This window comes from Neopsephotus bourkii, unplaced genomic scaffold (assembly GCF_033783945.1).
Source record: "Neopsephotus bourkii isolate Nb327-2 ecotype Australia unplaced genomic scaffold, CSIRO-AGI_Nbou_v1 NB_915, whole genome shotgun sequence".
Classification (NCBI taxonomy): domain Eukaryota; kingdom Metazoa; phylum Chordata; class Aves; order Psittaciformes; family Psittacidae; genus Neopsephotus; species Neopsephotus bourkii.
The window spans coordinates 152,872-165,239 of NW_026901409.1; the positions used below are offsets into that span (position 1 = coordinate 152,872).

At 44.0% G+C, this 12,368-nt stretch overlaps 1 protein-coding gene across 2 annotated transcripts in view; it reads right to left on the reverse strand.

Moving 5' to 3' along the window:
* Positions 1-7,471: 7,471 nt before the first annotated feature.
* Positions 7,472-12,368, reverse strand: part of MRPS27 (mitochondrial ribosomal protein S27) — a 52,742-nt gene continuing 47,845 nt past the window's right edge. The window contains exons 11-12 of one of the 2 annotated variants that reach the window (XM_061357735.1): positions 11,265-11,387; positions 7,783-7,895 (exon numbers count right to left, since the gene is read on the reverse strand). In XM_061357735.1, coding sequence (XP_061213719.1) covers positions 11,274-11,387 — 114 coding nt within the window. In that variant the 3' untranslated portion in view covers positions 7,783-7,895; positions 11,265-11,273. Of the gene's footprint in view, positions 7,896-11,264; positions 11,388-12,368 lie in introns of both variants that reach the window. The other variant, XM_061357734.1, reaches the window with a different exon arrangement.

The following is a 12,368-nucleotide window of genomic DNA, read 5'->3' on the forward strand; positions in this document are numbered from 1 at the left end:
AAGAAATTCAGTCAGCTTATCAAGTATTTCAGATGGCAGAGGGAAATGACAGTCACTCACAAGTCTGACCTGAGGAATTACAGACCAATCAGTCTCACCTCTGTGCCTGGCAAAATCTTGGAGCAGATTCTCCTGGAAGGCATGCTAAGGCACATGAAAATCAACAAGGTGCTTGGTGACAGCCAGCATGGATTCACTAAGGGGAAATCCTGCCTGACCAATTTGGTGGCCTTCTATGATGGGGCTACAGAACTGATGGACAGAGGTAGAGCAGTTGATGTCATCTACCTGGACTTGTACAAAGCATTCGACACTGTCCCACATGACATCCTTGTCTCTAAACTGGAGAGACATCAATTTGATGGATGGACCACTCGGTGGATAAAGAACTGGCTGGATGGCCGCACACAAAGAGTTGTGGTCAATGGCTCAATGTCTGGCTGGAGACCAGTAACGAGCGGTCTTGTTCAACATCCTTGTTGCTGACATGGACAGTGGGATTGAATGCGCCCTCAGCAACTTTGCTGATGACACCAAGCTGTGTGGTTCGGTTGATATGCTGGAGGGAAGGAATGCCATCCAGAGGGACCTTGACACGCTTGTGAGGTGGGCTGATGCCAACCTCATGAAGTTTAACCATACCAAGTGCAAGGTCCTACACCCAGATCAGAACAATCCCAGGCAGAGCTACAGGTTGGGCAGAGAAGGGATTCAGAGCAGCCCTGCAGAGAAGGACTTGGGGGTGCTGGTCAATGGGAAAATGAACATGAGCCGGCTTCAGTGTGTGCTCAGAGCCCAGAACGTCAACCATATCCTGGGCTGCATCAAAAGGAGCATGACCAGCAGATCAAAGAAGGTGATCCTGCCCCTCTGCTCTTGTGAGATCTCACCTGGAGTATTGTGTGCAGTTCTGGTGTCCACAGCATAAAAAGGACATGGAACTGTTGGAACAAGTCCAGAGGAGGGCCACGAGGATGATGAGGGGACTGGAGCACCTCCTGTTTGAAGATAGGCTGAAAAAGTTGGGGCTGTTCAGTCTGGAGAAGAGAAGGCTGCGTGGAGACCTCATAGCAGCCTTCCAGTATCTGAAGGGGGCCTATAAGGATTCTGGAGAGGGACTCTTCATTAGGGACTGTAGTGATAGGACAAGGGGTAATGGGTTAAAACTTAAACAGGGGAAGTTTAGATTGGATATAAGGAAGAAGTTCTTTATTGTGAGGGTGGTGAGGCACTGGAATGGGTTGCCCAGTGAGGTTGTGAATGCTCCACCACTGGCAGTGTTCAAGGCCAGGCTGGATGAAGCCGTGGGTGGCATGGTTTAGTGGGAGGTGTCCTTGTCCATGGCAGGGGGGTTGGAATTAGATGATCTTAAGGTCCTTTCCAACCCTAAGTATTCTATGATTCCATAAAGTTTCCGGTCTATACAAAACGAGGGATCTGTCTAGTGGCATCCTAGACCTGAAGACTATTTAATACTGATTTCTAGTGTTCTGTGGCTGGGGGGAAATTGTTGCTTTTCATGGTTCCTAGGATGGAGTGAAAAGAGGTGACCAGGGTCTCTTGAGTAATAGCCATGGTGACACATCATAGATCCAGGTCATTCCCAGTGTTGCAGCAAAGCTCTTTGTTTTCTTAGAGGGTTTCTCTGGGCATGTGGTACTTAATGCTACTTGTTCTCCACTTAGTGAACAGTTCTTGAGCACTACCTACAGCTGTGGTCTCTACTTCCACCTCCCACAGACACAACTAGTCCACACTATCATGAAGCCCCCTAGACATTGTTCTCTATTGAGGTACGCGTGCTGTCTTCAGATTCAGCTCAAAAATACTAAGCTGAGTATCTTCAGCTTTCCAAGGGATTTGCGGTTTTGACTACACGCTCACCATCATTTCTACCAGAAATGAAATACTTGGAGGAGAGATACAGGCCCTGTAATCTGCAAAAGCTCTATTTGCTGGTTCTCATGGATCCTTACCACTTTATGTAGCTGCCTGTCTGCAGTTCAACAACTCCAGCATTACCAGCTCCAGTGTAAATAGCTGCGAACACAGTGGTGGAGTTTGACTGTGCATCTGCTGTCAGCTTCACTGCCGAAATAACTGCATGCCATGATTTACACATTATACTACAGCTTGGCCATCTCCTGTGTTGTAAATTACACAGACAAGATAGGCAAAATAGATGGAACTTATGTCCTAATACAAACAAAGCTAAATATAAATGTATCTACCTATATATTATTTATGTGAATATATTTATACTGAGGTCATATCCTTTATACCTCTTAAGCTCCAGAAATTAATTTTGACTGAGCTTTTATAAACCCTCCATTATCTCAGCCCAGCTCTGTTACTTTCTTAGCTTAAAGAGTTGAAGGTAAACTGAACCAATGAGCCACTTAAATAGTTAATATGAAAGCCCCCAGAATGCAGGTCAGTATTTCCAGTGAATTTTCAGTTTCCAAAGACATAATTATAGCAGCAGTTACCATGTATAAGGACCAGAACCTGAAAGTTTCTTTTCCAATTCATTTAAGAGAGCAGTTGTTAGGTTTTGCAATAAAGACATATTGAAAGCTGAATTTTGTCCTGATAATCTAATGTGCTTGTCACTGGGGCTCTAATATTATTGCTGTGCCTGGGGCATCTGGAATTTAGAATGGGTTGAATGGACTTCAGTTTACCAGAAAGGTTTAAAAGCAGCAACAGAGTTAGTACTATGCAATTGTTTGCCGAGTTCAGCGATAGCTTTGTAATTACTGAAACATACATATATTTCTGTGGGGACACTGACCCAAAGTAGATGAGATAGTTTTCTATCACATGTATCACATCTGCAAAACCAGAGCAGTACTTGCAAACCAGATGCAGTTCAGCTGATCACATCCTGCATGACTTAAAGCCAGGGACACAGTTCCCTTTTGTACTTACCTTACTCCACCTTCCGTAGCAGGTGGGGGAAGAGGATACTTGCTAACCTGTGCTCTTGGCTGTCTTCTGCCTGGCACAGTGATGGCTGCCCAGGTCAGAACCCCCCTGGCACCAGCCAACCTCCATCTTCAGCTGAAGTAAGCCATCATTTTGGTCCCACAGTGTCAGGGTGAACAGGACCCCAGGCAGGCAAGCAGCTGAGACAGGCCACTGGGGAGGGACAGTGCTTGAAGCTGTGGGAAAGGGCTTGATACCCTGCTGTGTGTAGGACCAGGTCTGAGAGCATCTAGTAACCTTATCTTGGCAAGGTCGGGTGTTACACTAAATAAGGCCCATCTGTGCAAGGCTTCAGGCAGCATTTATTTGAGCTGCAAGGGAATAAATACGTAATTTTCCTCTTGTGAATGATGGATAATGACCTTCAGTGCTTCACTGCAAGCTAGTTACACTCATGGGAGGAAGAGTTACATACTTACTTGCCTAATCAGCAGTGAACTTGATGTCTGCCACGGATTTGGATTGGGAAGCTGCTTTTTGAATTAAAAGTGAAAGCTTTTACCTTTGAAGTGCTGGGTTTTTTTCATGCCAACATACCAAACACACTTTGCATTTTTACTGGTTTCTGTTTCTTTCGGATAGTATTATTGAGAGAATGGTCTCTCCCACGCCTCTGGAAATACAGGAGAGCTGTTAACGCTGCCTATCGTGTGCAAATCTGTCAATGCTGTACCATAAATGTTAGCAAAGGCAGGTATCATTTAGGCTGCCAGTCACCTTGTTTGCATGCACAACTCAGTGACTGTGTGTACAAATATATTAATTCTAGTACTGGGAGACTTTCCCCTGCCTTTAGCTACACAGACAGCAGAATAACAGTGAAATTATTCAGAAACTATAAAAAAGACAGATGCACTCCCGTGACTTAGAAATATACTGATAAGGGAGAAACTGCAACAGCTTTAATCCAAATCATAGCTGTAGTCACAAATGAGAACAGCAGGTATAGGAGTATTTCTGGGAGAAGTGATCCAAAAAAAAAGAGATAGTGCTACTACCAAAAGAGATTTTGGTCTGTCCTCTCCAGGAAATATTTTGCCAGTCCCATCCACACACAGAAGGGTCTAGACAGCTGTCTGAAACAATACAGCAAGGAGCAGCAACATTTCAAAAGGCTTAAGTGTCCTAACGAGGAAGTGCCCACTGGGCTATGAGCTTGCAACAAATGACTACCAGGGCACAGGACTGGATGAACTAGGAAGCTTTACATGTTTGTAGGGTACAAAAGTTTTGGGTTTTTTAGATGCATATATATACACATCCACATTCTTCACTTACCATCAGAGCTCATGGTTAAGAAGCAGCAGACCAAAATCTGCCTCCCCAGCTCTAAATGCAGCTGGCATCACAGCAACTGACGGCTATCACAGGAGTGCACAGAAAGCCATGGGCACCTGGATGGAAGGGCTTTTGACTACCTGGGGCCCAGTTTCACTTTTAGCTGTTGCTACAAGTGTTCTTCAAACCTGTATTTAAGAGTAATCCAGAAAGTTGAAGATCAGGTTGTGCGTGCAACATGACTTATGCAAGGGAGCAAAGTGTGAAATCTTATCTTACTTTTTCTGGAGTGGGAAGGAGGAAAGCAGGTAAGTCAAGCTGACTTAGCTACTATTCTGTTGATTTTTCATTTGCTGCATTTGTAGTACACAGCTACCATCCATGTCTCCCTTAGGAAGCTGAGTACATGCCTGAACAGCATTGGTCTTGTGAATTACCCCGTCTCACAGTTTGTCTCACTGCTGAATTTTGCTCAAAGCTAGTGGGTGAGACTGCTGAAGAGGAGAGTACCCTCCTCTTCTCCCTCAAGCTTCAGTTGGTAATTCATGTTTCCAACCTCTTGTGACTGAGCTGTATCCAGGATCTTCAAATCTCAGGGTGCCCAAGCACTTAGTACCCTGGGCTGCTTGCTGTCTGCAGAGCTGTGGGGACACTGCTGTTTAAGGCAGGCATGCGGGGCAGACACATGGCCAGCCTCCTTGAAAGAGAAAGAAATAAATGTGAGATGATATATGGAAGGAGGTTGAAGGGGAACAAGGGGAAGGTCAAAGGGGAAGCAGCGAAGAGGACTGCTGAAGAATTCAAGAGGGTCCAGGTATGCTTGTGGGAAATGTGAGGATTTGTTAGGTGAGAGAACATCTGTTTGGCAGAAGCTGGTTGCTATTGAGAGTGGTGAGACGTGGGTGGGGAGAAGTGATGGAGGCTACTGGGCCATGGAATAATACTTGGCTTGGGCATAAAAGGGAGGGAAGAGGAGCTCCAGCGTGCAGCTGGTGGAAGTGTCAGAAGTGATTTCTTGCTCAGGGTGGTAGCAAGGGGACAGATGAATGAGAGAGTTTGGCAAAACTTTTGGTTTCTAAAGCCACAAATGGTTTGGACCCTCTGCTGCAGGGTCTTGGGTTTGATATCCTTCATGTGGCCCCAGGAATCTGCTTTGTTTCCTATAGAGCAATAGGCAGCACATGTCTCATCCCCCCCCCACCCCGCCCCCACCTCCCAAGGGCTACGAGTGTTTAAGCTTAGGCTTTGGACTGGGCTGAAAGCAAACGCATAGTGTCTGGAACAAAACAAGAACGCAACCTGTAATATTCATTAACAGGCTACTCAGAGCTTAGAGGAGGATTTTTTTCTTCTATTGCTGCAACAGTTAACTCTAAATAAATGGGAAGGGTATTAATTGTGGGGGAAGTGAAGCATGCTCTGAGAGAGTGGGAGGTATGGCAGCTGGCAGCTTGTTGGAGCTCAATTAGCATTAGCAGCCTGGTGTATCTAGCAAGCAGGGTGAGGGAAGGGAGAGGTGGGGCCAGAAACAGGCTCCCTGGGCTGGCAAGAAGCAGATGATAACAGGAAACAAGGAGAAATGTGGCAGTGCCCACTGTGACCTAGCCAAATAGTGTCTCATAAGCAACAGGATCAGCAGCTGCAGTGGCTAGAAGCCATGTGTCTGCAAGAAGGGTCTTAAAACTGTGCTCTCCAGAAGGGAGAGGTAGTGTTTGTAGAGAGAAGCTGAAAAAGGAATCTGGAAGCAGGAGTGATCATGAACCTTTGGAGGTACAACCCATGTAGATACTGAAGAAGTGAAATAGGCAGTCAGGGAAGAGACACTCCTTCTCCTGTGACTGGAATAGGAGAGATGGCCTCTAAAGCCACCAGTTTTACATAAACTATTCTTTAAAAAGTGTGTTTGGCTTCCTTATCTCCCTTCAGGCTCCCTAAATTCTAATAATCAGAAAGCATTCAGAATAAGAAATAAGGAGAAACAAAATAATCAGGTGACTTACACAACTTGCCCAGGAAAATCCGCTGCTGGTTTAGTTAGGCTAAGCCACGAAATCATCCACTTACCAGGAGACAGCACTCTCTTACTGCAGTATGGGGGAAACTATAGCACTTGCTAACAAGACAGGGTGCTGGGTCTGACTGCCAAGCTGCAAAAGGGCAATCAGGCTCTGAGTGCATTTGCTGGGAATAAGAGAGGTATTTGATATACGCAGATGCTCTCCCTACACTTGAAAGAAGTTCAAGGATTTGCAGCATGTTCTCACTGGATTTACAGTAAGTTTGTGATGTTTTATTACTGTAAGACTAGACAGGTGCATGATAAACTGGGAATGCTTATCAGACCCTCTAGTAAAGCACAATGGGACAACAGTGTTGCTGCCCTAAGAAGCTGCAATACAGCAGGGCTGTTGTTAGGATCTCCATGGTTTCCAGGAGATTGCCCTGCCCTGAGCTGAATGAAGTCACTGGGTGTAGGTGATGAAATTCAGTGGTGACAGGGAATATAAGCAGGCATGGATGCTGTTGCATCCCACAGCCAACGAATGCACTGTGATCCTTCCCTCCCTTGCCCTTTCCTTGTTTGAATAGCTACATTGTTTTACCGATGTGAACAATGGGGCATGGGACCATGTACACAGCTGAGACATGAAGGGAATTAGGTCAAACCCCCCATGAAACAGCGCCAAGAATATAAAAAGAAACTGCACTGCAGTATGAGGCTCCTCAGTGCGTGCCGAGGTGACTGTGTGCGTTTCTCTACTGACCTCAAAAATGGAGCAGCACAGCAGCAGTAAAATCAGAAATTTCTAACTTCCTTGTAGGCAAGGCACATCAGAGTGCCTGCACCAGTGCTAACTCACTAGGCTGAAACTCTTTAAGTACTTTTAAAACAGTCTAAAGTTAGGCTTCCAACTCCATGTATAGTAGCCTGGATTTTCTAAATGGGCTGGGGAAGAAAAAAGCAATCAATATATGTTAATCCTCTTAGCGTTTGAAGTTCAGAGTAGCCAAGGCATTCTTTCCTGTGAGAAACCCCTACTGAAATAACTTGTGCTTAAAATTCTTCCCTCTTCTTTTGTTCCTTTCACCCTTTACACCTTTCATTACAGGCAAGCTACTTCTTTTGCCTTTGTTTCTTTGTGTTGTCTCTATTCTGCCCCCTGCCTGGCTGATGTTAGGAGGAAAATATACCATGCACAGGATAAAAATTTCTAAACCACATGTGCTTTACTTCAGGAAACAGACAAAATGGGAGAAGTTTAATTTCCATATAGCAGTCCCATACAGTCACACTTGTAGCATGACTGAAGTGAATATCAATAATGGTAAGCACTTCAGTTCAGTGACAGAGGAAGGCATACCACTATGGCAGTCTTGGAGTTCCAGTACTAAGCAGATGCTTTAGCTAGCTTCTTAGCTTCCATTTCCTTCTTAGCCTTTTCTCTCATCTCTCTTTCTCTCTCAATGAGAAGTGCTTGTTCTTGCTCCCACTCCTTTAGCTTCTCCTCATATTTTGCAATGTCTTCCACTTCACATGCTGGCATCTTTTCCTTGACAAGTTGGGTGGTCAGGGTTAAGAGGCTTCCAGCTTCAACCTTGCCAAGTGAATGCAGCTTGGAGTACAGCTCCTGTCACAAAAAGGAATTTAAAGGAAAGTGAAAAGGAGAGAGCCAGTTGGTCACAAAATAGCCACAAAATACTACTCTGTAATAACCTGCCTGAATCTAACTATTAGCTGGACTGTGTAGGTCAGGGAAGTACTTTATCCCACCACTGTTGTGCTGTGGTTTGCTGGTACCATTTCTTGAAATGCTAACCTTTAGAATATTTTTTTGAGCAATAAAACTTAAAAAAAAAAATACTGAAGTTTCATTTTAATTAAACATTGAAATTCTGTTTAATTTTCCAAGTTCGGTTATGTGTTCTAAAGATCAGCTAACCAGTCAACTACAGTAAATATAATCTGAATACCTTAGGTTTGTGTCTTACATCAAAACCAACTGATTGCTCCATACTGTCTGCATTAGCATCCTTCAACAAATACACATAATTTTAAATGCTCTTTTGCTAGCAACATACTAAGTAACTCCCACGATTTTTCTTCCCAACAGTTACTGTGATCTGAGGCTTGACTATATTCACACAGACTGTACAATAGCACTAAAGCAAGGGATATTTTTTCAGAGATAGTCTATACTGAAACTAAGAGCAGAGCTTCAGTAAGAAAACACGCAGTATTACTTTCTTGAGCTTTATTTATCTAGATTTTAAGCAGCATAAAAAAGTTAATTCACTTAAGATAATGAATCATCCAGTGATACTATTTCTGGCTTTCTGGAATCTTTAGCCTGATGGCTGACTAACAATCTGAACTGCCTTAAAAGTGCAGATACACAACCAAACAGGAGTTTCCTGGGAGAGAAAAATGACATGCCATTGAAATATTCTTTACCCCTTGCTCACTCAGTAGATAGCAACACATTTTCCTGATTTTTCTTTAAATTGAAACATTTTACTGAGCCCACACTTGCAGAAATGCTTAAAGTAAGTACATGTCCTTAAAAGATTCTTTTGTGGGCCCTCTGAATAAAGCCTATTGTTTTGTATTATAGGAACAGGTTGTCCAAAGAAGTGGTAAATGCTCCATCCCTGGCAGTGTTCAAGGCCAGGCTGGACAGAGCCTTGGGTTACATGTTTTAGCGTGATGTGTCCCTGCTCATGGCAGGGGGGTTGGAACTTGATGATCTTAAGGTCCTCTCCAACCCTAACCATTCTATGATTCTATGAGGGAAAGAAGATGTAGGGATCATTCCCATCCAAATACTGTGGCAATTCTGAGGCCACAGATAACAGGACTTCTACTTACCACTGGAAGCTTATGCACTGTGCTGCTGGACCACAGTATTCCTCTTGCCTCAGCCTCTGCTGGCAATTATCTGTAAAGGCACTGCCCCTCAGCTACTGTCTTGAGGCTCTTATCTTATTCTTATGCAGGAAACTATGATATTCCTTCTGAGGCCTCTCCATTTTTCCCTACCTGAGCCAATACAACTGCAAGCTTCATTGTGTTTTGCTAGACCCTTGAAGGTTTGAATTGGACAGACAGAAGATGAAAGAGCCTTTAAAATACTAGACTTGCAGGTCTGAGGGGCCTGGGTATTTGGCTCTGTTTGGGTGTTGGTTTTATGATAAAGAATAAAGGCAAACCCAATGGCTTTGAAGCTAATGGACTAACACCAAACTCAGCAATATTTAGGTGTATTCATCTCTGAGATGTCAGTGAGTATACAATGCATGAGAAAGAAACATGAAGAGACCTGGGTCTGGGGAAGGAGCCTGCCAACTATACTCTTGTTTACAGATTAGATATTCATAGAATCATACAATTGTAGAATAGTTAGGGTTGGAAAGGACCTTAAGATCATCAAGTTCCAAACCCCCTGTGATGGGCAGGGACGCCTCACACTAAACCATGTCACCCAAGTCTCTGTCCAACCTGGCCTTGAACACTGCCAGGGATGGAGCATTCACAACTTCCTTGGAAAACGCATTCCAGTGCCTCACCACCCTTACAGTAAAGAACTTCTTCCTTATATCATATCTAAACTTCCCCTGTTTAAGTTTTAACCCATTACCCCTTGTCCTATCACTACAGTCCCTAATGAAAAGTCCCTCCCCAGCATCTCTATAGGCCCCCTTCAGATATTGGAAGGCTGCTATGAGGTTTCCATGCAGCCTTCTCTTCTCCAGGCTGAACAGCCCCAACTTTCTCAGCCTGTCTTCATACGGGAGGTGCTCCAGTCCCCTGATCATCCTCGTGGCCCTCCTCTGGACTTGTTCCAGCAGTTCCATGGCCTTTTTATGTTGAGGACACCAGAACTGCACACAATACTCCAAGTGAGGTCTCACGAGAGCAGAATAAAGGGGCAGGATCACCTCCTTCAACCTGCTGGTCACGCTCCTTTTAATGCAGCCCAGGATACGGTTGGCTTTCTGGGCTGCGAGCACACACTTCAGCCAGCTCATGTTTATTTTCCCATTGACCAGCACCACCAAGTCCTTCTCTGCAGGGCTGCTCTGAATCCCTTCTCTGCCCAACCTGTAGCTCTGCCTGGGATTGTTCTGATCCGGGTGTAGGACCTTGCACTTGACATGGTTAAACTTCATAAAGTTGGCATCAGCCCAGCTCCCAGAATCTTCCCTGCTCTGCTGTGATACATTAGTGAAACTTATTTAGGAAAGCAAGCTCTATATCCTGAAGGCACCAAAGGTCACATTTTTAAGTGGCTACATCATTGAGTTTTAAAAGCAGCCTCCAGGGCTCTAAATGCAGACCATTAGAGAAGGAGCACTGCTTTTAGAAAGGGTATTCCCAGCATTTATGTGATAAAATGCTTGCTCACTGATCATTGACACAGATGGAGCGAATTGCCTGAGGAACATTTTACTGAACAGTGAGCTTCAGCATACTGAATCTGAAAACAGGCAATATGAATGACAGTGTCAGAGTCTAAATTACAGCTCTAAAGGATTTATCTGGAAAGAGCCAAATGTCCTCATATCCTGCTTGTGGAAGTGAAGGACAAGCTGTCTCTCATACATTGTGTCTGTTAGGCTGCCATGGTTTTTTCAGGTACTTCCACACATGGCTGTTCTGAAGGTTGGTATGAGACATGGAGTCCAAGTATGTTTATAAAAGCCATGCACAAGAAGATACAATTCTAGTCAAGAACAGTGTGTCTGGAGCAAATTCACATGCTTTTCCTCACACACCAAGGTGTATGTGACTTGTGAAAGAGAACTGCAGAAGCAGGAGACACAAGCAATTGGTTTTGAGCTCAAGGAGTAAGACTGGGACGTGGTGGCTAAAGCTGGGCTCACAAAGTGCAAAGTGTTTTCAGCAGAAGAAGTGCAAATTCTGTGTTGGAGTTACATCACATGGGGGCAAATGATCTGTGCTGGGACAGCAGCACAGCAGCAGTGAATGCCAACATCACCAGGTTGCTTCAGAGCTCCCACTTTCCCTCAGACTTGTATGGATTTCTAGTGAACTTCTCAGCCATGTCAACTATGCTCATAGGTGTCCAGGGGTTCAACTGGGAAGAGTTGCTGGTACCATACTGATGGATATGAGGCAAGAGTCTGAGAACTCTTTCAGGCTTAGCTGAAACAGATTCTGACTTGAGAGCTCCTTTTCTCATCCAGACAACCATAAATTGTGGCTTATTTAAATTAGTGTTGGATGCCTAGAATTCACATGAGGACTATGTCTTTGTCATATTCAGATTTTATGGTGAGAGCTTAGAGCTAAGCATTGTGACTGTAGTTGCTGACTCAAAGTCAGGGGACCCACTGCCACACCAGCGAATGCTTGAACTGGGGTTAATTAAGAAACCTGTGGAAACGTTGAGGTGAGAACAACACTACTCTCTTGCCACTAGTCTGTGCTCAATTTGACATTTAGGCCTTGTTTTGAGCACTTTGCATTATTTTCTTCAAGGCTCAAAAACATATAGACAATGAGAGACTCAAAAAAATGTCACACTCCCTCCTTTAAAGGGCACTTGCATTTATCTAATTCACTGTGATTCATTCAGGCATTAATTATCACATGATGAGCACCCAGTGATTCCCCAATTAAAAAGTTCTAAGTGCCTACGAAGTGTGTTTAACTTCTGAAGATTAGTGGCAAATAATTTATGTAAATAAAAATTAAAGAAAGGGTGTGTATGTGAGATGAAACCACAGGATACTAGTCTTTAACTTTTGAACTTTCTTTAGAAAGCAATGGTCTGCATCCAGAACAACTGTCTAAGGTCATGACAGCTGCAATGGAAACTGATGGGGTATGGGAGGAGTTCAGGTATGCTCCTGGAACTACAGAACAGATTAATTTCAACAGATTAATTTGATTTTTACTAAGCAGAGATCATAGATGCTGAAATAGAATGAGCTTGTTATATAGCTAAGAGATGTTAAAAATACAATGCACTTATTATATAGCTATGCCCTAATGAACAACTGTTTGTGTTTCATATTCTTATCATCAGTGTGACGACATAAATATAAAACGGAGGTGATACAGCCTTTCTTAATTCCCC